Raw genomic sequence first — 26,623 nt, forward strand, 5'->3', positions numbered from 1 at the left:
CTCTGCTGCAGACAGAAGTAGTTTAAAGAAACATCACACAAATGAATGTCCATTAAACGCAACCTGAGGCTGTAGTGCAAAGTGGGGTGAGGAGAGAGAAATCAAACCCTTGGTAGTGCAATTTATTCATTTTGTGTATGTATATATATATATCTTTAACTAAGGCACCTTAAAGGCAGAGGACACTTTTATCTTGCTGTCTTGAGACTCTCCGCTCTGGCTTACTGTTCAACTCTCACAGTGAATGCTGTGGCATGCAGCGACTGGCGGCCCAAGTCTCCTACTCTGCCCAGACTCTGGCAAATGGGGCTCTGTGTTGGTTTGTAACCAGACCCAGGGTCTACCATCTCTAATCGCATGTGCATCTCTGCAAGAAAGTAGGAGGCGCTGAAACACAGATCTTCTCCCCCTCAGCCTCGATAAGCTTTCAACAGCTGCCCTGCAATGACCAGCCTCTGTATCTCGCTAGTTCCCTCGTAGATCTCCGTAATCCGAGCATCCCGGTAGTGGCGCTCCGCCGGCATCTCTGTCACGTAGCCCATCCCTCCCAGGATCTGGATCGCCTGAAATAAAAAAGCATCCCAAGTGCGTCAGCATTGGATGCTGTGGCTGCAGCACGGCAACAGAGATGAAAAATGGGGAGGGATGCACTTACATCCAGGAGATGGAAAGGAAGTACGCCACTCACTCCCCCTACCGCATGCTCTGTTCATTTGCCAGGGTCATTTAAGAGCCCCACAAACCTACAGGGACTCGTTTGTGGCCACGGTGACAGAACGGTCCAAGGAGAGAGATTTCGGCTGTGTCTCTTGCTCCATGTAAGCCAGCAGCGTGCCAGCTGTACGGAAGGGGAGAGCTTCTTCCTCTGTGCTCATGGGCACGAAGAGGCACAGGCTTACCTGATGGGAAATTGAAGTTGCAGCCTCGGAGGCAGACAGCTTTGCCATCGCAGCTTCCTGTTTGGAGTAGAGGAGAGAAAAGTGCTACAGTCCAGGCAAACCTAACCCCACAGCCCTAAGTGTTGCGTGGTGATAAGGAGAGTCACTTGCCACACCAGCCCACCTTGCAAAACGGGGTGGGGTGGGGGATTTTCTATAGCCCAGGGAACATTTTTTTTGCCTTTGCACACATTTCTAGGGTGCCTGCAACCTGTCCGTTATCTGTGAAGACAAGCACTATTACCTTTGTGTAGGGCTTTCCGTTGTCCTTCAACATGGCGGCTCTCCATGTCAGCAGACGGGCGCTCTCGAGGGCCAGTGCCATGTCAGCCAGCTTGAACTACAGACACAAAACACCATGGTAGGTTGAATAACTCTGGCGGCCCTAGATATTCTGCACCATCCTTCCCCAAGCCAGTGCTGTCCACATGTTTTGAACTACAACTCCTGTTTGGGGCTGCGCTGGCTGGGGCTGACGGGAGGTGCAGTTCAAAACATCGAAAGGCAAGGCTGGTTCTGCATGCATCAAAATGAAGACAGCAAGTACTTAACAGAAGCTCAACCACTATCCAGTTTCTGAATAAACAAAGCATATGCCTTGTCTCACTAATTTTGAATGTCTTGCAGGAACATCAAGTGGAAGACTAAGAAATCCATCCCATGTGGAGCCATACACTGAGGATGATGGTTCTTTGAATGCCCTTGTGCCCCATGTAATTATAGGAGGAAGGGTGTGCCCTCTGGGCTGGTCCTGGTCAGGGAAACCATTTCACTTTTAAGATATTGATGTTCCCAAAGTAATCAAGTTGTGCAACAAGTACACAATGAATTCCAGCTCTTCTGTTTTGACATTTTTCTCTAAAACAGATTGGCAAACCTGCAGCCCATCAGCTGCTGCTGAAGGACAACTTCCATGCTGCCCAGAGCTGATAGGAGCACTAATAATAACAAGAATAACATTTCTGTATCAGCCTTCATCCAAAGATCACAGGGAGGATTACAATATAAAAACACAAAAATACATAACACGGTAACAAATGAAAACAAATACCCCCCACAGTTTAAAGTGCCAAAGATTGTTTAATTAGCCAAAGGCCTGGGAGAAGAGAAATGTTTTTGCTCAGCACCTAAGTATATGTAACAAGGGTGCCAGGCAAGCCTTCCTGCTCTAGTTCAGCAAAAACAGTGGGGCTGCAGGTTAGCCTCCCTGATTATTATTATTGTTTTTTTAAGTATTGATGAGTCCTGGAACTACAAAGAGAATAGCCCCTGTAAGAGAGAGATCTATCTATGTACCTGAATGGCCTGCAGCTTAGTAATGGGGGAGCCAAAAGCCACCCTTTTCTCAGAGTAATCCACAGCACAATCGAGAGCTGCCTGGGCTATTCCTAATGCCTGAGATGCAATTCCAATCCTCCCAGAGTCCAGGGTTTGCTGAAAGGAAGGTGGAAAGACAAAAAAATGAGTTTGTGCACTACGACCAGCCACATCAGAAAAAGCCAACTTTAACTGAAGACAATCTTAAGACTAGGGACGCGGGTGGCGCTGTGGGTAAAACCTCAGTGCCTAGGACTTGCTGATCGTATGATCGGCGGTTCGAATCCCCGCAGCGGGGTGAGCTCCCGTCGTTCGGTCCCAGCTCCTGCCCACCTAGCAGTTCAAAAGCACCCCTAAGTGCAAGTAGATAAATAGGTACCGCTTTATAGCGGGAAGGTAAACGGCGTTTCCGTGTGCGGCACTGGTGCTGGCTCACCAGTGCAGCTTCGTCACGCTGGCCACGTGACCCGGAAGTGTCTTCGGATGGCGCCGGCTCCCGGCCTCTTGAGTGAGATGAGCGCACAGCCCTAGAGACGGTCACGACTGGCCCGTACGGGCAGGGGTACCTTTACCTTTTTAATCTTAAGACTATGGAATGACTGGGCAGACTTTGCAAAGCCCATGCACACAGTACAAACTTACATTGTCTTACACTATTTTAAAACTATCCTGGCTTTGCCAGAAGATTCCTGGGAACTGCAGTCTGGCAAGGATGTTTAGAGAAGTCCAGTTCTCACAATCGTTGGGGTGGAAGCAGTATTATACCAGTGTAAGTAGATTATGGCTTCAGGCTTTGCTGTCTCAGACTGTGATCTACCTGACCTTATCTCTTATCTATGACAAGAGACTAATCTCAAGGCCTGCCTGCCTTTCTTTCCATTACTATTATTTATGATATGAACCAATTTGGAAAAGCAAGAACATTCTTAAATGGGGGGTTAAAAAACCACAGTGCAGCTCTTGGATTTCCCCAGAACTACAAACCTTTCGGAAGGGGCACATACTAGAGGACCTCCTCTCCCACTGCCTCCCACTGCTTTAATCTCTGCCTTTAGCTCAGTCCCTTGGCAGCATGGCCAGGTTGAGCCAAGGAAGGAAAAAAACATCCCTAAATCCCCTGGAGAGCTGTTACCAATCACTGCCAACAATACTGAGTTTGGATGGACCAATGGTCTCTTTATAAGGATGCTTAATAAGGACACAAGGTGCCTTTGCTGGATTAGGCCAGTGGCCCATCTGGTCCAGCATCCTCTTCTCACAGTGGCCAACTGGATGCCCCAATGGAAAGTCCTCAAGTAAAGGACCCATGGACAGTTAAGTCCAGTCAAAGGTGACTATGGGGTTGTGGCGCTCCTCTCGCTTTCAGGCCAAGGGAGCCGGCGTTTGTCCACAGAGAGCTTTCTGGGTCATGTGGCCAGCAGGACTAAACAGCTTCTGGCACAATGGGACACCATGACGGAAACCAGAGCACACAGAAACACCATTTACCTTCCCACCACAGTACCTATTTATCTACTTGCACAGGTGTGCTTTCAAACTGCTAGGTTGGCAGAAGCTCGGACAGAGCAACAGGAGCTCACCCCGTTGCAGAGATTTGAACCGCTGACCCTCCGATCGACAAGCCCAAGAGGCTCAGTGGTTTAGACCACAGAGCCACCCGTGTCCCATGGCCAAGCACAAAAGCCCTCTTCCGTCCTGTGGTTTCCAGCAACTGGTATTCAAAAGCATTGTTGTCTCCAGCTGTGGAGGTAAAACACAGCTAACATTGGCGCCAACCTCTTTTAAAGTCATCCATGTTATTGTCCCTCGCTGCCTCTTGTGGGAGTGAGTTCCAGAGTTTAATTCCCAAAGTGGAGTAGGTGCCCCCCCTTCCTCAGCCAGGGGATACACATTATTATTTAGCAAGTTTTACATACCACTTACAAAATTGTATAAAACATTTGTTAAAAATAGCAATAAAAAACGCTAGGTGTAATAAAAAATTAGCAAAAACAGAAAATCAAATTTTAAAAAATCACAGATGTTCTCATAGACATAGGCTAGTTCCTACGTACACTTGGGCAACAGCTACCTATCCAGACAAGCAAGAGGCATTTATTAGAGTTCACAGACAGGCAGTGAAAGGGTGCATTGTCTAAGGAGGGGCCTGTGGGCCAGACAGAGGGCATGAAGGACACGGGTCTTCCCCAACACACACTTTAAAAGAAAACAGCAACATAGTGATCCGCCAAATTCCTGAAAGGCTGAAAACAGGGCATGGAGGGGAAGAGGGTGCGAAGGCCAGAACCGCCACCCTTTGTGCTTCCAGTGCAGGCAGACGGTACTGCTTAACCTCATTCCCTCTCCTCTTCCTCACCGTTAAAAGAATTTACTCACCATGGCAATCTTGAAGCCCATCCCCTGCTCCCCCAGGAGGTTGGCCTTGGGGATCCGGCAGTCCTCGAAGATCAGGTTGGCGGTGGAGGAGGCTCGGATCCCCAGCTTGTCTTCTTTCTTTCCCAGGGACAGGCCAGGGGTTGGCATGGGGACGAGGAAGGCGCTGATGCCCTGCGTGACAAGACAGAACAACGTTGGCAAGTTGCTCACGCAGAAGGAGGTCTGCTGGCATGACCGGTGATCCACCAGTGGCTTGACAAGTCTCTCCAGTGTGGTGTAGTGGTTAAGAGCAGTAGACTCATAATCTGGTGAACCGGGTTCAATTCCCTGCTCCTCCACATGCAGCTGCTGGGTGACCTTGGTCTAGTCACACTTCTCTGAAGTCTCTCAGCCTCACTCACCTCACAGAGTGTTTGTTGTGGGGGAGGAAGGGAAAGGAGAATGGTAGCCGCTTTGAGACTCCTTCGGGTAGTGATAAAGCGGGATATCAAATCCAAACTCTTCTTCTTCTCCTGCCTGCCTGAGCTGGGATCCCTGGCAGGCTATTTATGCATTGCATTCCACTTTTTCCTCCAAACAGCTCAAGGTAGCTCTGAATCCCCACAATGACCTTGTGAGATTATCAAGATTGAGAGGCAGTGACTGGTTTACCCAGTGAGCTTCATGGCCATGTGGGGATTTGGATCCTAGTCTCCCAGATCCTAGTCCAACCACTCTAACCACTATACCACCTGGCTGGCTATAAACCAACCTTCCCCAACCTGATAAAAGGTAAAGGTAAAAGGACCCCTGACCATTAGGTCCAGTCATGACCGACTCTGGGGTTGCAGCGCTCATCTCGCTTTATCGGCCGAGGGAGCCGGTGTACAGCTTCCGGGTCATGTGGCCAGCATGACTAAGCCGCTTCTGGCGAACCAGAGACAAGTATTGTGGACTAAAAGTCCCATTGGCTTCAGCCAGCACGGGAGCCATACTCTTATGGGAGTCGTAAGTCCAATGCATCTAGACCAGCGGTTCTCAACCTGTGGGTCCCCAGATGTTGTTGGACTACAACCCCCATCATCCCTGAGCTCTGGCCTTGCTAGCTAGGGGTGATGGGAGTTGTAGTTCAACAACATCTGGGGACCCACAGGTTGAGCAAGGCTGATCGAGACCATCTATCCCATTTCTACTTCTGCTGGGCAGAGCAGGGAATAAAGGCTAGCAGCAGAGTCAAAAGTTTCTAGGTCCCTCTTACATCACTGGGAAAGGCTGCATTTAAAAACAAACCAATACACCCATGGGACAAAGCCCCTTTGTGTGGGGACCTAGCTCAGCCCCAGCTTTCCTGGTTGTGAAGACTGACCCTAAGGGCTACACTCACCTTATGCTTCAGAGACTTGTCTGTGGTGGCAAGGACCACCGTTGCAGAGGCATCCCAGGCATTTGTGATCCAGGCTTTGGTGCCGTTCAGGACCCACTCGTCCCCAACCAGCCGTGCAACTGTTGAAGCAGCTCCGGCGTCGCTGCCGTTGCCTTAGCAAGAGAAAACCAAAAGGGTTTCTGACCCAAAGACCTGGCGCTGCTCCCTCTTGGAGAGGGGACTGTGAAAACTCAAGTCTTGACTCAGCAGAGGAGTCCCATCTCCTCGTGCAGCCCCATCCTCCAGCTGTATTTCAATTGCAGAATAAGCCTTTTTAACATACCCACCGCTCTCCGCCAGACCAGACTTTCTGGCTACTGTTGGTAAGAATAAACAACCACCCTGAGCTAGAGACACCACCAGTTGTTTGTCTGTGTGTGTGTGTCCCTCCATCCTTGACCATTGGCTAGGCTGGTTGAGAGTGATGGCAGTCACTAGTTCAACCACCTCTGGGGACCCATGGCACGACTAAATGTCATAACACAAGTTCCTTAATGCTCCACATGCCTAGGGAATGGATAACAACTTGCGGGGAACAGAATGAATGCAAAATATGCTCATTTGTGGTTCCCATATCACACTAAGCTTTATCTCCTCTAGGTTATTCCAGTTACAATAATTTTGTAGGATTCTCCTATTACACGCAGGTAAGTCAGTCCAGACCTGCCAATGGATTTATATTTTTGCAATGTTCTTTTAGATAAACTCCGTACATTTCCCACTCTCTATTAAATTTTTCATCGGTAACATCTCGGAACCTTCCTGGTTAGCTCTGAATATGATCGCATCTTATTTTGCCAGTCTGATTTGGATGAGATAGCGTCTCCTTTCCATACAAGCACTAACTATTGAACGAATGTTTGTTTGTATGATCTTTTTTCTGTGGATTACATATGTTACATAGTTTTTTAAAAAACCAATAAAGCATTATTATTATTATTATTATTATTATTATTATTATTATTATTATTAAATGCAAAATATGCTCATTTGTGTAATGTATGCAGGACACAGATTCTAGATTAAGAGCATCAGAGTAGCTCTGCAGATGGATAAGGCCAATGGGGGATCCTCTAGTCCAGCATTCTGTTCTCACAGTGGCCAACCGGATGCCCAAATGGGAAACCCGCATGAGGGCAGCAGAACTCTCCCCACTTGATTCCCAACAACTAGTATCAGAGGGATCCATTGCCTCTGACAGTGGAGGCAGAATATAGACAGTAGCTGCTGATAGCCTCCTCCTCTATGAATTTGTCTCACCCTCTTTTGAATCCATCCAAGCTGGTGGCCATCACTCCCTCTTACAGGAAGCTGAGTATAATTTCTTTTTAAGGACCCCAAGGTATTACCTGTGTGCCAAACTTACCTGGTTCACTTAGGGCAAAGCACCCTATTTTCTCCCCACTGGTGAAAGGTGCAATCCACTTCTGTTTCTGCTCTTCAGACCCAAACTTCAAAATTGGTCCTAAATAGAGGGACTAAATGGGGAGGGGAGGTAAGACAAATTATACCAGGGGTTGGCAACCTAAGGCCCATGGGCCACAAGCGGCCCATGGGGGTCGTTTAACTGGCACACGAGCCACCCCCGAATCAAGCCGCCTGCTCGCTGAGTCCCCATGCGCTGCGCTAAACTGGCGCAGCGCAGCACGGGGACTTGCTTTCGTGGTGCCGGAAATCACGTCTGTGCAGACATCGGAAATCGCGGGTGATCCGGCCCACGGAGGGATCTCCACTGGAGTGTACCAGCCCAGGCGAGGTAAGCCTTGCCAACCCCTGAGTTATACTGATTTACACACCGCCCTGACCAGAATGCCAAGCAACCAACTCCATCCCTCAGAAGAATTATTCAGTGTGGAGGGGCGAGGGAGAGATGACACACTGGAGGAGGCTGCATGGAACAGCTCCTGGAGGCCTTAATATTATTGCAATTTTAAAAAACCTTTTATTAAGTGGCACAACAAACATAACAAAGCTTAGAAGAAGGAAAAAATAATACTACAGAAATCTAAACCACAAACAACTGAATGAAACTAGAAACAAAAAAACCCCAAGAGGTTTCTATGTACAAACTCTGCAGAAAACTTTCTAATAAATGCAGAGGTACAGTATTTTAATTGATATATTGGAGTACACTCTAGGGGATTTCCTTTCATTGCCTAAAATATTAGTCAAACCAATAAGGCTCCACCAGCCTTTTGCAAATGCGCCTCTGCTTTTTATTTCTCTAACTATCCTTAGTCTACATGTATGTTTCTCAACTAGAGCTACCTGCTGAACCCTTGCGTTTCGTGCTGTTAAATTAGCTCCTTTCAGGTCCTCCTAAAAAGTGGCGACAGTCATAAGTGCAGGAACCAAAAAGTATCCTATGAGGGGGTTTAATAGCTCAAGTCCATATTATCATCAGCAAATAAATTTAGTAGAGCAAGCGGACAGGTTCTTCCTAACAGACTGCCACGTAAGTCTGTCCATTTCATTGAATACTTGGAACACTGATTACCCTGACACATGCCTGTTAGATGTGTTTATAGCTATCCCTTTCACTACATTCCTGTCAACAAATTGCTGAAACATTCCTATAAATATATGATCACTTTAACAGGGTAAGGTACCACTTTTGCATGAACTTCAAGCATCAGGCACTCCAACTGTGCCGGCTGGTCAGTGTAGGAACAACTGTTTAGAAATTTGTGCCTGAATTTTGATGGCTTTCCTCTTCCCTCCCTGTCCTTTTTGCCTTGTGTGCCATGTTTTTTTTAGATTGTAAGCCCACCAGGTCAGAGATTGCCTTGTTTTGATTGTATCTTAGCCACACATGAGAAGCCACCTCATGAGAAGAGAAGACTCCCTGGAAAAGACCCTGATGTTGGGAAAAATTGAGGGCACAAGGAGAAGGGGACGACAGAGGACGAGATGGTTGGACAGTGTTCTCGAAGTTTGACCAAACTGCGGGAGGCAGTGGAAGATAGGAGTGCCTGGAATGGGGTCACGAAGAGTCAGACACAACTAAACAACAACAAGCCACTAACTCTTAGGTACAATGAATGAATGCTAATCAAGGTTAACATCTGTGGGAATCTCTTACATTATTTACACTCATGATCACGCCAGTAGATGCACAGCCTCGGCTGATTTCCTCAACAGCGATGGAATAGGCCAAGTAATCAAGACCAGCTCCTCCATACTTCTCAGGTACGTCCATTGCAAAAAGTCCAAGGCTACCCATTTTCTTGACCTGTAAGTGGAGAAGGAAATGATGATGTAAAGCTGATTAGGGGAGGCAGCACAGTGGCAGAAACAACCCAGCTGAAAGCCGAATTAAAGCAATTCCACACTGGATTACGCTTGCCCTTGTCAGTCATCCAGCAGCAGCCATAACTTCTTCCCTTCCTAGCAGAACCATAGCAATTACTTAATTACAGAACAGCACATACTGCCAGGAGAAAGTGTACCACACGTCGTGCAATTCATTCTTTTATTTACATTAAACTGCTCTTTGAAAGAACATTTGTGCAAGGCAGCCTTACCAATAAAATCTAAGGAGTGTGAAGCCAGTGCAATACAAAACAAGGTAATTTGTGAGCCGGCAGCTAGGATGGGCATGGCTGCTGTTTCTCAGGACAGAAAAACTGGTTATGAGAGAAAGCACAATTCAGTTTTGTGAATCTTGGCTTTCATTTTATTTTTTTACTCATTTTATAAAATTTACAAACCACTTGGTTGCAGAAAAAATCTCAAAGTGGTTTATGAAAAAAGGTGTTTCAATGTGTGTGTGGGGGGGAGGTGTTTGTTTTTAAACAAATCAAGTTCCTAGCCCTCATGGTAGAGAAAACATGCTTGAAAGCATATGAGGAAGGTAGCATCTTAGAAGCCAGGAGGATAGCAGAATAAGCAGGCAAGAGGAATGGGTTCAGTGCTAACAGAGTGCTCATGTGGTCAGGTCCTGCTTGTAGCATTTAGTTAGTCCCTATGAAAACAGGCAGGATACAGGACTAGATCAGCCCCTTTTGGCCTGATTCAACAGCCAGGCTTTTCTTATGTTCTTAGAATCAAAGAGGCAAATTTGGGCATAATAAGGTAAACAGCCTGCATTATACAGGTTGCAGAATTCAGCTTTTCTGGATGCAGAATTCTGGTTCTAATACAGTCAAACCTTGGATCCTGAATGCCTCCTTTTTGGAACGTTTTGGCTCCTGAACGCCAATTTTTTAATTATTTTTTAAAATGCTCCGGTTTTCAACATTTTTTCAGAAGCAAACATCTGACGCGGCTTCCGCTTGAGTGCAGGAAGCTCCTGCAACCAATCGGAAGCCATGTCTCTGTTTTCGAACATTTCGGAAGCCGAACAGACTTCCAGAATGGATTACATTCGACAACCAAGATTTGACGGTAATCAAGTGTATATGAGCCAAAGGATTAAAAGTTTGTGCCTGCCTTGGGCATTGCCGAGACCAAGCTAAAAATCCCAATGGTCAAGGAGACCAGGGCATTAGGTCTCAGTCTCAACATGGATGCTCTTCTCAGGGACAAACTTGCTGGATTGTGACAGGCCTTTAGGGTCATTCAGAATATCAGACAGGGGACCTGTGTTACCCGGAGATGAGTCACATACATACCTGCTCTGCAGGAAAGCGATGCTCCTTGTCCAGCTGAGCAGCAATGGGGGCCAGCTCCTTTTCAGCGAAGTCCCGGCATGTCTGGCGAAGCATCTGGTGAGTTTCCGGCAATTCTACCGTCTGGTATACAGTGTGCAGCCTTCGCAGACATTGAAATGTCCAAGCTGCAAATGGAAAAAGCATGAAGAGCCCTTTCAGTCTGGCCCAGAAGACGTAGAGCTGGGCTGCTAAACAGGACACCCTGTTGGGGACGGGCCGTAGCTCAGTGACAGAGCATCTGCTTTGCATGCGGAAGGTACAAGGTTCAATCTACAGCATTTTTAGGCTGGGCTGGGAGAGACGCCCCGCAGAAAAGCCTGGAGAGCTCCTGCCAGTCAGGATGAACAATACTGAGCTTGATAGACCAATGGCACAAGGCAGGGGTTAGCAAAGTTTTTGTGGCTTGGGCCAGTTCACAGTCCCGCAGATGCCGCAGTGGACTGGAGTGTGCACGCATGTGAGCATGCACGCATAGAAAAAAGCTACTTCCAGCGTGGATGAGGTGTGCACAGCTTCCCAGTGGCTGCAGGAGCTTCCTGCAGTCAATGGGAAGCCGGCCAGCATCACGGAAGGCAGTCCCCGCTCTGCTCCGGTTTAGTGCAGCGCACGGGAGCCGATCAAGCGGGCGGCAGGGGTCCATGGGCCGGTTAAACGACCCCCATGGGCCGCTTGTGGCCCATGGGCCTTAGGTTGCCGACCCCTGGTATAAGGCAACTTCCTGCAATCCTACTTGGGAATGGCTGAAGCTCTACGAGCTTGGCAAGCAGAAGGTCCCTTACAGCATTGCTAGGTAATATAATAATAATACAGTGGTACCTCGGGTTACATACGCTTCAGGTTACATTCACTTCAGGTTACACACTCCGCTAACCCAGAAATAGTGCTTCAGGATAAGAACAGAAATCGGGCTCCAGTGACGCAGCGGCAGCGGGAGTCCCCATTAGGTAAAGTGGTGCTTCAGGTTAAGAACAGTTTCAGGTTAAGAACGGACCTCCGGGACGAATTAAGTACTTAACCTGAGGCACCACTGTAATTTTATTGTTTATACCCCGCCTATTTGGCTGGGAATCTCCGAAAGCCTGGAGAACTGTTGCCAGTCAGTTTACACATTACTGAGCTCCATGTACCAATGCTCTGACTCTGTCTATATTCTGGTCTCTGCAAAGGGGCAAAAAGAAAAAAAGAGATGTCTCTAGCCATGTTTAACAAAAGAGTCTGCAAGGTTTCTTGCGGCATTAGCTGCTGAGTGAGCAGAAGAATTAGTCAGGCTAGGCTAGGCTGAAGATCTGCCCCTGTCCCTTTCCACTGGGGAGGTCAGGGTTAAAGTCCTCAGTTCACAAAACAAAGGGGGTGACACAAGCTCCTAAAACTCAAGCACCCAGAAGCTGCTTTGAACCTGCACACCCAGCACCCCGCCTCAGGCTCTTTTCATTTTACAGCACCCAATGCAGAGGAGACAAGTAGTAGCGTCCAACTTTACAGCAGGGGCAAAAGTTTATCTGCCTGTAAAAGACACCCGGCTTGTAAAGAACAGAAGAGGAATTGCAGGGAGATGAATTGCAATCCGAGAGGGAGCAGCAAACCGACAGACGCCCATGGGCTCCTGGCCAACTGAGCGGAAAGGTGAAAGGAGCCCCCTTGCTAGAGGTGAGAAAGCAAGCAAGGCCTCAAGGCCTGCATTTTCCTGGCTGGCCTTGCCAAGTCTGCCGTCTTATTAACACCCTACATTAGAAACATGCCTTCCGCACATCAAACAACACCCCCTTGCATGCAGAGGGTCCCAAATTAAATCCCTGGCAGGGAGGGCTGGGAGAGGCTCCCTGCCTGAAATCCTGGCTTCTGATAGTGTTGAGAATACTGAGCTAGATGGACCAGTAAGGTGGCAGCTTCCTTGTTACTATTTAAACCAGGTCTTTATTCTGAACAATGAGGACTGGAATCTTACTGTATTTATAGAAGGGCTATAGCTTCTTTACTCAAACATGCATTTTGTTGTTGTTTAGTCGTGTCCAACTCTTCGTGACCCCATGGACCAGAGAACATGCATTTGGGGACTCCTAATTTATTTAAAACTAAATAAACAGACCTCTAAGTACTTAACCTGAGGTACCACCGTACAGAACTTAATTCATTCTGGAGGTCTGTTCTTAACCTGAAACTGTTCTTAACCTGAGGTACCACTTTAGCTAATGGGGCCTCCCGCTGCCGCCGCAAGATTTCGGTTCTCACCTGAAGCAAAGTTCTTAACCCGAGGTACTATTTCTGGGTTAGCGGAGTCTGTAACCTGAAGTGTCTGTAACCCAAGGTATCACTGTATTTGTATGGTGCCAGTGTTGGGGATGCAAACCCCCACTTGGCTAAGGCTGTGACCTGGTAGTCCCACTCAGTTGAAGACTGGCTTTTAGGGGTGCTGGCTCCAAGCCATTTATGGCCACTCAGGTTTTAACGACAGCATCTTGGGCTAAGTCTGGAAATGCACAAGTGGGGCTGGTGGTGCAACATTGGCGTTTGGACAAGCATTTGCTCAGCTAGTTTGCACCAGGAAAGGTTTCCAAACAGTCTTCAAAGGCAGGCCCACGGAGAGCTCAATACAGTATATTTTTAGACATATACAGAGAGTGAGCGGGCTTGCCAACTGAGATCCAAAGGGCCACTGAGCCCGGGTGCAGCTTCTGGATACTTGCAATCTGGGCGTGAAGGTGGCTGTGATTTGCAGCCGGTATTATTTTGAGATAGACTGCCCCTGTCCATGGAGGATCCTCTGAGCTATCCCACAGTGGTATGTGAAGGGTCCCAGGGGTGTGTGGAAGAAGCCCCCAGAATGGGAGCCGCTCCTTAGATTCCCTCCCCCACCCCAACTGCTGCTGCCCCTCACGAAGTAAAGGAGTCTTCCCCAGTATTTTGCTCCCACTCATCTAGCCCCACCCCCCGCTTCCATCCCTCCTTGGTACGTGCCAGTCCCCCTCCGTAAAAGCCGTGCGGCTCCCGGCGTGTACCAAGGGGAGCGCTCAAAAGTTGCGGGGGGAGACAATTAAACTTGGTCGCCTCTGTTTACCTCCAATGCCGCCTCTGCGCCGCGCGAGGAGACCCGTCACTGCCGCCATGCCGAGCCAAGGAATAGACCGCCCTCTTTTGCTGCCCTTCCTGCCTGCCTCATTAAGCTCCGCCTCCTCATTAGCATTAATAAGCTCCCAGCCCCTCCCCCAACTTTTCTTTTTTTTTAACCATTGGAAGATTTTTTATTTTTTTGGAAGGCTTTTTTTAAAAAAACACTTTTCAGCACTTTGCACTGGGTCGGTTCATTTAATTTTTTTTGCAATGGAAAAAAAATGCCTGAAGCTAAACCTCCCCCCCCACCTAGAACGGGATGAGAAAGAAAGTGAAAGGTCTGGGCCTGTCATGCTGGTTTTAATCATGTTTAATAACCCATAAAGTAGATGCAAGTTTCTATTTTTTTTTTAACTTTTCAAGTCTTTAAATTATTGATAATTCTTACGTTTCTTTTTCGTAAACCACTTTTGAGTTGTTTTTACTATCAAGCGGTGTATAACTTTTATGAAATAATGAGATGCGTTTTATTTGAGGTTATTTCAAATGTTGGACGCGGGTGGCGCTGTGGGTTAAACCACAGAGCCTAGGGCTTGCCGATCAGAAGGTCGGCGGTTCGAATCCCCGTGACGGGGTGAGCTCCCGTTGCTCGGTCCCTGCTCCTGCCAACCTAGCAGTTCGAAAGCACGTCAAAGTGCAAGTAGATAAATAGGTACCACTCCAGTGGGAAGGTAAACGGCATTTCCATACGCTGCTCTGGTTCGCCAGAAGCGGCTTAGTCATGCTGGCCACATGACCCGGAAGCTGTACGCCGGCTCCCTCGGCCAATAAAGCGAGATGAGTGCCGCAACCCCAGAGTCGGCCACGACTGGACTTAATGGTCAGGGGTCCCTTTACCTTTACCTATTTCAAATGTTACATTTTGTGCAACCGCACATTTGAGGATTTTATTCTTGGAAAGTGCTAACAGGCGTTTATTAAGAATGTAAAGTTTTAAAATTTGCTGCAAGGAAGCAAAATACTGTACTAACAAACCCAAGCACGTGTATGCAAGGTTCACCTGGTGCGAAAAGGTATGTATCGAACATGCCAGAGGAGCCTCTCTGGGGAGAGCATTCCACAGACGGGAGAATATGAATCTTGACATTCCAGAGCACATCATGGAGATCACACAATCCGTGATAAATCTTATTGACAGATGCAGGGGATAAACAAGTAATGGCTTCTCCTGTGGTGCAATGCGCCTGGCACCTAACCAGAAGGTTGGAAGTTTGAGCCCACCCAGGGCTCAATTGCAGGGGGTTTAACTAGAAGACCCTCGGGGTCCCTTCTAACGCTATGATTCTATTGCTACATGCTCTACGTGGTCATTTCCCAGAGCCAACTGGTTGATCTTGTGTCAGGAAGAGCCCCCTGAGCCAGATGGAGCTTCAACCAATGCAGTTTTTATGTCCTCTTAAAAGGTATTCCCATGAAATCATGCAAACTCGTGTTGTTGGAGCAGTGACAAAGCCACATTATATTTGGATGCTGGAACCAAGAGGGCCTCTGAAATGCTGCTCCTATTCTAGTCCAGAAACAGCCCCCACCATAACCTCATCCAGGAATTAAAGGACACTGATGAGCCCCTATCTCCTGCCTAGCCTCTTTTCAACAGCTAGCACCTATTCTAAGGTGATCTGGACCTTTTTATTACCCACTTGTATTTTCAGGGTTCTCAGTTTTCCAGGTCCACAATACGCAAGACCTGCCTGGTCACCACCCACCCAGCTCCCAGCACTAAGGTCACGCAACAAATAAGACAACAGCAGCTGTGTGTTGATAGTTTTTTTGCTTTTTTGTTTTTAATTACTATTGCTTTCAACAAAGTAACATTTTATACAAACGAGTCAGCTAGTATACTGTAGGTTTAGGAGACACACAAGATGACAACAGCATGGCGACGGTTCAATGTGGTGATCGTAATGGTCACACAGACTTCTTGGGACACTCCTGTCATCCTCTATGGAAAAATACCTTGACAGAAAAATATAACGTCCGTGATCTCTTTTCTGGAATTCACAAGTTTAAAAGGAACAACCTGCCACTCTTCAAACGGTCACAGATGCACACAGACAGACCAAAAATGGGTATATTATTGTCAGGCAAGGACCACAATGGAATAGAAAACCCTATTTTAAAAACAAATCTTGCAGGGGAAATCTTTCCAATGGCCAATTCAGAGACAAACTGGAGAAAGATGCATTTTGTCACAGTCCTGCAAATGTTCTTCTCCCTGTTGGTAAACTGATCGCAGGATACCAGAAAAGTTTTCTTTTTCCAGTCATCCCAGGAACATCTCTGAAAAATCAGTGGGACTGAGAAAAAACTATCCCCTTGCCTGGGTCTGATGGCCTTATAAAAACCCCCATTAATTAAAAAAAAATACATAGGAGGTCCAAACATGTTTGCTGGTGCTTCACCAAATGGGAAATGTTAACAGAGCAGCCCTGTTATGACCAGGTCTCTCCATAAGTTAGGGTGGGGCAAGCAGACAATGCAATGCGAGGACTTCAGTGCCTGCACAGCCACAGAGTATGAGATGGAAGCAGCCGCTGTCAACACCATTGGAGGGCAACAGTGAACCTTACAGATTAATGCTTTTAAGGCAGATACTTTTCATGGCAAACCTGTCATCAGTATCAATCTGCATACAATACAGAAGTCAATGTATTTCCAGTTTCCCTTCCTCATAGACACTTCTTGCTTTCAAGTGTCCTGTGTGGTTTATTCAACAGGGAAGGGCTCAGTTTCATTAACAATTCTCCAGAGGGACGAGGACATGCAAAGAGGAAGACAAGGGCTTGAAATCAAGCCAGGGAGATGGCCTGCCAAACTTAGCAGAGGCCACGAGAAAGCCCCCGTACCCCAGGTTATGGCTGGGGAGGAAGAAAGAATCGTTGACACCTTCCAATGGCAAGTAACCGCTTGGGGGAGATGGCCCATCTATTCCAGTTATAAATTTAGGTGCCCCTGTCTTTGGATAAATGCTGTTCTTGTATCTAGCCCCCCACACCCTGCACTAACACTATGGTCAACATGGCAGAAGCAGACCCTTCCCCTCCTCTTCCATATGCAACCCACGGATGCAGTGTTAGTGCGACAGGAAGATGGCTCAGGGGGTGGGGGAGGGAGAGACAGGCTTCCGCACAGGAAGGCAGCATGTGGTCCCAAGGGGCAGCAGCCAAATGAGTGACAGATAAAAGCCCCGGCTGGACAAGGGCAGGTTCAACTTCTATCTGGTGGGGCAATTCAAAGAGCCCCCCTCTCTCTCTTGGCGCAAAGTGTTCCAGAGAGCTCAAATCCACACATTTGGGCACGTCCTCTGGGGCATCAGGATACCTGTCTCTCGCTGCCCCACACTTCCTTCCCCATTTCACATATTTGGTCCCGCAAGGCAGAAGCAGCAACAGGCAGAATTTGACAAGCAAGCCCCTCGCCCCTTTACTGTTTTCGCAATTCTCCTTGAAGAGATGGGAGCTTGCAAAGGACACACAGAGTATTAACACTCGGAAGGAAGGGGGGGGCAGAGAGTTTCAGTTTTTGAGAAAGAAGAAGTGAGAAGGAGGAGAAGAGAAGAATCTGGAGCCCAGAGAAGGGGGCCAGCAGCTGGGAGTTTATTGCAAAGTACGGTACCTGCTCTTGGCTCAGATTGCTGCCCATCCTTCCCAACTGCTCCTGGGATAAATTCATAAGAAAGCAAAGACGGGACGTCCTCGGAAGGAGCCTGAGCAATAGTAAGACTGATGTTTAAAAGGCACCTGGTGTTTTTAATCACATTGACTCTGGAACCCCATATCACCACCACCTCCTCCTGTGGAATGAGGAAGTGTTTCCCCTCAACTGTTCCTCTGGGAATGTGGCCTTGGACATGGGGAGAAAAGGCACCTTTCTGTGGAAAGCATCAAGCAGACTGCAGCAGAACTGACTACCATCATCAAGCGGTAGAGACAACTGGGCCGCACAGTGCAGGAGCTGGAACATCACAAGTTAGGAAGAAAACAGGAACAAAAATACAGAGGGTTTTCTTTTTTTTAACCCACAAACGTGGCTACACAGGGACAAAAAGCTCTGCCCTTTTCACCTTTATTACATCCCCAATATTTTGGGAGTGGTTAAGAACATCCTACCTTACAGCTAAAGAGTCCAAGCCATTTTCCTCTTGCATTTCGCCTCCTACAACGCTCTAATCTGTAACTATCCTCCTCCCCTCTCTAAAAGGGTTTGTTTCAGGGTAATGTGCGTGTGCCTCCACCCCCTCCAAAAAGGGCTAGTCTCAAGAGCCTGGAAGGCTTTCTCCCGTGCAGGCTGAATTAGCATCTGACACAGAACCGGCCCCTGACTGCAAGGCCTTTGAACACCAGCTTAACTTTGAAGCGAGAGAAAGGCCTGTGAGTGGAGTCCGACAGCAACAAAAATACCTGCTTTGTAGTTGCCGACAGCCGCCTCAGGGCAAGATTCCTGCTTCCCTGGCTGATACACACCCTCCTCCCCAGGCCCTCATCCAGTACTCCTTCCTCGGATGTGCCTAACCAACAGGCATAGCGGCATCTCAGCAGCAAAAGCTGGCTGGTTTCCTACACATTTAAATGGAGCCAGTAAAAGCTCAGAGCTACAGATTTCAAGAGGGAAAAGTCCCTTATTTTCACAGCCATGCTGATTCTGTTACATCTCATTGCACTGGGGAGCCTATGGAGTCCACTTCAATAGTGGCGCAAACCAAGGCAGGCAATACAAGCTGGTTAACACCACCATTTCTTACACTAATACGTTTTGAGACACAAACAGAAGATTTGTCCTGGGAAAATCTGCCCTGCTGCTTGGACAGGCTCCACCAGGCAATTCCTGGCTCCCGGTAACCTTTGCCCACCTTCAAGGAAGGTTCTGAGATGCAGAACGGAACCTAGGCTGAAGGCGCATCTCAGTCTCCCTCCCCCTAAGCTGGTTGGCAGAAAAGGCCTCAAAAGACCTCACAGTGGGACACAGGCCTTTTTTTTTTTGCCAACCGGTACCCAACAGCGTTTAAGGAACATTCAAGACCACAGAACGAAGCCACAATCTGGAGCATCCCTTAAAAAACACAACACCTCTCTTCCTTTTGGTTTTGTTTTTCGGTTGGTTGTGAATGGTGGGCCTTCACAGTCAATCATACAGGCTGGGTCACCGATTTTGCCAAAGTGATTCACCAGCCCTGCCACACTCCTCCAAAGGGGGGAAACCTGCTATCTACGTTTCATGGGCTACCTGGAAGAGGAAACAGCTTTGTGTCGGAGGACCCTTTGCCCACCGGAAAGGGGAAGAACATACAAGGAATACAGGCTAAGTGCGCCAAACTACAAGAACTGCTACATCAGTTTAACATTTAACAGACAGTCCAACCTGTAGCCTGACCCAGGTGCCACTGGGGACCGAGCAGAGGACCAGAAAGGAACAAGGCTGGAAAGGGTTCGGGTTTGCCAGGGGAGCTCCTTTACTGTCACAAGTTGCCACCTCAGCCCCTTCAACATCACATCTTGAGCCTCACAGAGCTTTCCGCAAAAGGCCTCGGAGTCCAGGGCAGCTTCCCTGCTCTCCTCCAATGTGACCAGGATGGCTGGCGGTAGTGCAAAGTCCAATGGAGGGGGGGAGGGGGATGCAGCGGCGGCGGCTACTGCCCTCCGTTGTAGGCATAGTCAGCCTTATTGTGCATAATCAGCTTGTTGTCCACAAAGTAGAAGCTGTCTGAGCGGGTCTCGTAGGGGTTCTCGACCATCAGACGGACTGTGTGGGGCGAAAGAGAGGGAGGGGGGAGAAAGAGGAAGAGAGACAGAGACAGGTCAGTTAGCCTCAGCCATAGAACATAGCACGTAAGGAGATCTCTATATGTAACAACTCCCCTGTTGACCACTTACTAAAAAATTGAGGCGTGCTACATGAGATTGCTTATTTTACGTGCAAGAGCAACTGAACTACATAAGTGCAGCCAGTGAATGGAAAGCAAATGTTTATTTATTGACTTTATATCCTGCACCTACCTCTAAGGAGCCCAAGGTGGCAAACACATCAATAAGAATCCAATTAAAATTTCCCAAAAAAGAGTTTTAAATAGCTCAGTTGGAAGGTTGCAGGTTTGATCCTTGTACAGGGCAGCTGCATATTCCTGTATTGCAGGGGATTGGACTAGATGTTCCTCAGAATCCCTTCCAACTCAACAATTCTAGGTTGCTATGACCTTCTAAAACATATTTTTAACACCCAGAGCTTGTAACGAACAGAGAAGTCAACCAATTCAGTGCTTCTGCGTAACCACATTTCCCCCCTGAATGAGGAATCTTTTGAAGAGAGTGAGCTGTGCTTACTCAAACTGAAATTAGCAGCAATACTCCCCACTTTTCTCTCTCTTTTTAGGCTGTGGTGGCCACAATTCTAAAAGGCATGGTATTTGAAATATATCAAGTTCACACTTAAGATTTCTGTGTGAAGTTCTGTTTGGCCCTATCTTCTTCCTTGTGAAAAACAGCTTAAGCAGCTAGCAGGAAGAGGTTAGGTCAGGTTGAAGACTGTGCAAAGTTAGTGCAGAATACAGCGGTTGGGTTACTAACCACGAGTGACCACTGAACAGCTATTGCTGGTGCTGTAAGAACTCCATTGGCTACCAACCAGCTTCTGAGTACAACTCAGTTTGAAAGGTTTAAAGCAATGCATGACGTTTGGTAGCTGATACTGAAGCAAAGTCTATTGTATCCTCTTCAACGTCATGTCCTCCAATTTTGGACTACAACTCCCATCAACCCCACTCTGCAGCCTGCAGTGGCTGGGGCAGATGGGATTTATGGTCCAAAATGACTTGGAGGAGACCAGGCTGGTCTTGAGCCAGCTCTGGGTCACACAAGAGATACTTACTGAGGTCCTCTGAAAGTTGTGGGAACTCGTAGATGTGCTCACAAGTGTTCCTGCTGCTGGGGATGCAGAAGCCAAAATCAAAGTCAAAATTCTTGAGAAGGCGGTCTCTGAAGTAATGCCTCTCGATCATACGGAAATTCGACACAGGCTTGTCTCCTACTGTGAACTCCACGCTTCAGAGACAGGAGGGAAACAGAAGAACAACAACCAGTTAGGTGGTCAAGATGGTCTCCTGACTAGAAGCCAAAACTTGGTTTCTGCAAGGACCCAGCCCTGGAGGCAATGCTGCCTGTGATGGGCACAGACAGAGCTGTAACTAACCTGCAGGAGCAAAACATGGGCTGCCCACAAGCACTTGTTCCTAAAGATAACAGCTTTCATTTCCTAAACAGAATAATAGAATCAAAAGTTCCTAGTGCCTATGATTGTGAAGGTATGTTTGAAAAATGAGGCAGCGCTTAATGACATCTCAGCAACTCACAACTATTTGCAGCAAACAAGCCTAGGGCTCCTTGCTCCTATCCACAACTAGCCAAATAAATTATGCAAACTAATGAAGATGGCTGGGTTGTGACAAGGAAGTGAAATCAAGCATGTTGTGAATTTTTACAATTTGCACAATGCCACTTCTAGTGTTGCAGATATATTGGGTTGTACCCAGCGTTGGTTCTCCTCCATGTAGACCCAATGAAGTTAATGAACCAGACTTAATGTAGGTCCTTTAATGGGCCTACCCTGAGTAGGACTTAGCTGGATACAACCCATTCCTTTTTTAAACTATTTTTTTATTGTGAATCACAGATTACACCGAGCCCCAGGCACAGCCACTTCTCCAATATACATTCTTTGTGAGCTGATGAACCTGCTTTAGACAATCTCAGAATCATTTGATTGCAATCACAGGGTTAGCAGGGTAGCCCCCTTTCCCACATCACTCCACAAGCTCCTACTCACGTTGCGCCAACTGTCCGGAGGCGCAGGAAGGCAGGCGTGAACTGATAGCGGACAAAGCGCCCTGCGCTGGTGTCCACCTCCCCGGCGTCGCCGTCATCATCCTCTTGCTCTGTAAGAAGCGACATTTAAGAAGCAAGTCACCCGTGAGATATCATGCACACCTTTTGTTGGCACTCCCTCAGCCACACCCGTCAGGAAGGGGGCAGATTCTCCCATGAGGCCACCATGGTCTGCCACCCAAGCTCATATTTGAGCCTTCTTTGTGGCAGCACCTTGCTACTCCCAGAACTGCACCAAGCACTTTTGATGCAGAGCCCCCAACATCAGTTGAACAGTTTTAATTTACCGAGGTTGGTGACATTTTGCATGCTGAATCAATCACACTGTGGTGTCTTTGTTTTGTTTTTACTGCTCTACGGTCACTACTGGTGTTAATGTTTTGTGCGTTATTGATTGCAACAGAAATTGTTTGCATTTTAGTATTCTTCATGTATTTTAAACCACTCTGAGGCCATGGACAGAAGATGGTCTATAAATGAAATTAATAACAATAACAATGATAGCAATAATCAGCTCTCTATCTGCTGGTGACGTGCTAAGCTGGTGACTTGAGTCATGTTACAGACAGATTTAGTTCAGCTAGGCTGAACTTCAGGGTGGGCAAAGCTGGTGGTGTTTAGAGACAGCAGAATCAGGGCCCTATTGTGCCGTATACTGCATGCAAGAGAAAATGTAAAGAAGCCTTTCCCCAACCTGGTGCCTGCCAGATGCTTTGGACTACAACTCCCACCAGCTTGTCTATATTAGCGGTGAGCAATATTATCACGCAGAGTAGCTTATATAAAAGTTATTAAGTTGCCTTCCTAATCCCTATAGAAAATTTGCAAACTTCTCCTTTAAAATATTTGTTGGGAACTTTAATGTCAGAAGGGGGGGAGGGAAGGAGAAAAAGAGGCGGAATTGCAGAAATCATTCATTTCTTTAGAAGAAACTATTTAGATTCTGAAATCCCAGCAATTTCTAGACGGAGACCGGACCTTAGGCTTTATGTACAAGCTCTAACTTTCTCTATTTTTTCTTCTTCACAGCCCACTTACCTAAAGCTGAAGGTTTGGCAATTTCAAATAGCACCGTCCCTGTCTCCAGGTCCCTGATCTTGAACTTGGTGAAATCAATATTGTAAAAGTTGTCCTCTGGTCGGCAGAGATAGTCTAGGAGACAAAGGAAAAGGAAACCTGAGAAGTCCCATGTGGGGGATTACCATTTGGGAAAGACGAGAGAGATAAAGGGAGCTCGGGCTTCAGAGCTGGGAAGAGCCATCGCAGCCCAAAGCCTTGGAGGGCTACTGCCAATCTGATGGGTCCGTCCTGCTAGAAATAAAGCTTCATGCATACATAAACCCAAGGACCTCATTTTTATATACAGGCGGTCACCATTTTAGGTGAGTCCAATTGACGTGCGATCGCTGACACGCAGGTCCTTTTGGACCCGCAAGAAGGCAGAACAGGATCGGGGCGCACTTAAATGTGCTCCATCGACGAGTGTGGGGGCCAGGAATGGAACACCTGCATGAAATGGTTGCCGCCTGTATATAAAAGAAAGGAGAGTAGATATTGCGGCAACACTGCAAATAAGCCCACAAATGTTACTAGCCTGCTCTCAAGTACTAGCTTCGTATAAAGCATGCACAAAAACACAGGCTTCTAGCCACTTGACAAGCTAGTACGGTGGTACCTCGGGTTATATACGCTTCAGGTTACAGACTCCGCTAACCCAGAAATAGTACCTCGGGTTAAGAACTTTGCTTCAGGATGAGAACAGAAATCGTGTTACGGCGGCGCGGCGGCAGCGGGAGGCCCCATTAGCTAAAGTGGTGCTTCAGGTTAAGAACAGTTTCAGTTTCAGTTCCAGAATGAATTAAGTACTTAGCCCGAGGTACCACTGTACTGCCTTTCCTTGCCCAGGTTTATTGAAGAAGGAAGGATAGAGCAACCAGCCAGCGTGCACAATAGTGAGTTAGACGGACCAATTGTCTGACCGAGGAGCTTCCAATGTCCCTTCTCCACCAGCCCTCTGTCTTATCATATTGGTTGTGGAGAAAAATGTTAGACACGGAGAGCCAGTGTGTGGTGTTGTGGTTAGGTAAAGGTAAAGATACCCCTGACCATCAGGTCCAGTCGTGACCGACTCTGGGGTTGCATGCTCATCTCGCTCAAGAGGCCGGGAAGCCGGTGCTTGTCCACAAACAGCTTCCGGGTCACGTGGCCAGCGTGACTAAGCCGCTTCTGGCGGACCAGAGCAGCACACGGAAACGTCGTTACCTTCCCGCTCCCCACCGGAGAGCGGTCCCTATTTATCTACTCGCTCTGTGAGGTGCTTTCGAACTGCTAGGTTGACAGGAGCTGGGACCGAAAAACGGGAGCTCACCCTGTCGCGGGGATTCGAACCGCCGACCTTCCGATCAGCAAGTCCTAGGCGCCGTGGTTTAACCCACAGCGCCACCCGCAGTCCCTGGTGTTGTGGTTAGGGTGTTGGAATAGGATCTGGGAGACCGGGGTTCAAATCCCCACTCAGCCGTGAAGCTCACCTTTGGCCAGCAACTCACTAACGTACGTCTAGGATTGAAGGAAAGGTGGGGTATAAATGCAATCAATCAATCAATCAATCAATCAATCAATCAAAGAAAGGACTCAGAGGAGGAATGGGCTGGTCATTGGCCTGCAGGGAATTCCTGGTATGGAGTGGAACCCATTGAATGCATTACATCAGTACAAGGATTTCTGTTTACACCACAAATTCCCTCTCCATCTCCCTATGTTCTCACCATATCTACTCTGAAGGAACAGATTTAGGGGGTGTGCTTGGGGGGGGGGGAGAGGAGAGAAGTAGGGAAGTTCTGATGCACAAGTGGAAATTCTTGCACTGACAGAACACATTGATTAGCGTTATACTGGAACACCCTATGGTTATTACATGAGTTGTTAAATACAAGCCTGGGCAACCCTGTATTTCCACGATTGTAGGCAGACTGCAGAGAGAAAGTCATTCTAAGCCAGAAAAGACTGACGGCAGAAAGAAAAGAAGTTATTCAGAATTATCACTGCAGTGATGACTTTCAGGTGTGCTCACAGTTCTGCAAGTAGAAAAGCATAGGGAAGCTATTACCATCTTGTTAATTGAAAGTACTGCATTAAGTAATAGGGAGTAAAGAGACTATTCAAAGGGGGGGGGGATGGACATGCTCTTCAGAGTACCTGATATACTAATATGCGGCAGGGTGGTGCTCGGGTGCCTTGGGGCTCCCAGATTTTTGTGTCTTTGGTGGAGTTACTCTGACAGAAAAAGGGACTGGCTAGTTGGTAAGTAACTAGAGAGGTTGTGCACATGAAGTGGGGGGCAGCAGCAACACAGAAAGCTGATGCTGGTGTACTCAGGGTTTCCCAGTTTCAGGGGCACCCAGGAGTGAGAAGTTATCCATATCAATTCTTTAAATGAATGAATGAATCTTTATTTGCGTCAGCCTTACAGCTGGGGCTAGACAAAGCCCTGAGCAGTTAAATATACATATCCTGAGTTTCTCTTAGTTGCAAATAGGGGGATAGATTTTTTTGAGTGAAACAAGAAAGCAGGGTGCATGCTCTGTCTCCCACAAATTTCCTGCGCTCAGGGACAGGAAGGAAATGGAAACCTAACAGACACTTGGGGGCCCTAGTTTATGGGTCTAGCCGGTGGGGCCATTAAAGGGAGGTTTCTTCGGAGCAAAATGCTAGCGGGCGTGTAAAGGGAGAATGTGCTCCGCCGCTCCCAATTTCCTGCGCCCTGATTGGAAAAAGAACATGACTACAGTGGTATCTCGGGTTAAGTACTTAATTCGTTCCGGAGGTCCGTTCTTAACCTGAAGCACCACTTTAGCTAATGGGCCGGAGAACGATTTCTGTTCTTATCCTGAAGCAAAGTTCTTAACCTGAAGCACTATTTTCGGGTTAGCGGAGTCTATAACCTGAAGCGTATGTAACCTGAGGTATCACTGTATTCAGAGCAAAAGCATAATCGATGTTGGAGTGCCCAGAAGAGTCCATAGAAGGGGCAACCTTCAGAGGCAAGAGAAGATTTTGGGGGGAGCGTGAGGACCACCCCTCCGAATTCCCCTGGCCTACGGAGAGGGGGGGCAGGGTAGAGACATGGGTGCCCACCTAAGTGAATCCACGAACTGGGGTGGGGCGGGGGCTCTGGGGAGTCGATACCGGGGCGCAGAGCGGGCTTGGCACAATGTCGGGGTTCGCCCGGGGGCCTCCTCCTTCCTGCTCCTCCTCGCCCCCCTCCGGGGGCGCCCCTGCTACTCACTCTCAGTGACGCGGCTGAGCCCCAGGACGTGCTCGGGCCGGACCGCGTCCAGCGCCAGCAGCTCCGCCTCGGTGCGGGGCAACACGGCGGCCCTCAGAGGAGCCACGACCGCGGGCGACGCGTCTCCGGAGCCTCTCCGGCCTCGCAAGCGGCTCAGCGCCCCGCCGGCCCCCGACGCCACCCTGGGCTTCGAGCCGCTCATCGCCCCGTCGGGCCCGCCGCCGCTGCCAAGATGGCTGCCGCCTCCGCCGCCGCCTCCTTTCGTAGCTATGGGAGCGAGGGGGGCGTGGCCAGGAGGACGCCGTTGACGGAGGTCGAGGAGGGCGGAGCCAAAGGAGGCACGTTGGTGGGAGGTAGGGGTGGTGGGTGGGGCGAAGGACGCCGCGCGCACGCGCACTCCGGAAGGAAGCACCTCGGAGGGGCTGTTGCGGTTTTGGAAGGGGGTCGCGGCGCGAAGCGGTTTGGGGCGCATCTGGACAGGGCAGGCAGGCAAATCTCCGTAAGGCGGATTTTGGGCAGCGAAACCGAAACGTTGCAGGACTTTCCTCCTCCGCAGCTGAATGCTTCATAGGGAAAGATAGCCGCGCGTAGAGGACAGTCCTGTGTTTTGAAAAGCTGCCGGGTCCTTGCCAGAAAAAAGCGGACCAGAAAGGGGCCTTGGAACTACCCAT

At 48.3% G+C, this 26,623-nt stretch overlaps 1 protein-coding gene across 2 annotated transcripts; it reads right to left on the reverse strand.

Annotated features, from left to right (window-relative positions):
* Positions 1 to 106: 106 nt before the first annotated feature.
* ACADS (acyl-CoA dehydrogenase short chain) lies at positions 107 to 26,170 on the reverse strand. 2 transcript variants are annotated; one of them, XM_081175012.1, is made up of 13 exons: positions 25,953 to 26,170; positions 22,706 to 22,819; positions 21,609 to 21,717; positions 20,655 to 20,827; positions 10,647 to 10,810; positions 9,116 to 9,265; positions 7,400 to 7,511; positions 5,995 to 6,146; positions 4,632 to 4,802; positions 2,235 to 2,372; positions 1,183 to 1,278; positions 900 to 956; positions 107 to 563 (listed from the first exon to the last, which is right to left on the reverse strand). In XM_081175012.1, exons 1-13 carry the CDS (start codon positions 26,152 to 26,154, stop codon positions 411 to 413), a joined length of 1,791 nt encoding a protein of 596 aa, XP_081031138.1. In that variant the 5' UTR covers positions 26,155 to 26,170; the 3' UTR covers positions 107 to 410. The 2 variants fall into 2 exon arrangements, with proteins under 2 accessions (XP_081031138.1, XP_081031137.1); XM_081175011.1 differs by lacking the exons at positions 20,655 to 20,827; positions 21,609 to 21,717; positions 22,706 to 22,819; positions 25,953 to 26,170 and adding an exon at positions 13,741 to 13,853.
* Positions 26,171 to 26,623: the final 453 nt, after the last annotated feature.

The sequence above is a fragment of the Podarcis bocagei genome (assembly GCF_964188305.1).
Source record: "Podarcis bocagei genome assembly, chromosome: 16".
NCBI classification, from domain to species: Eukaryota; Metazoa; Chordata; class Lepidosauria; order Squamata; family Lacertidae; genus Podarcis; species Podarcis bocagei.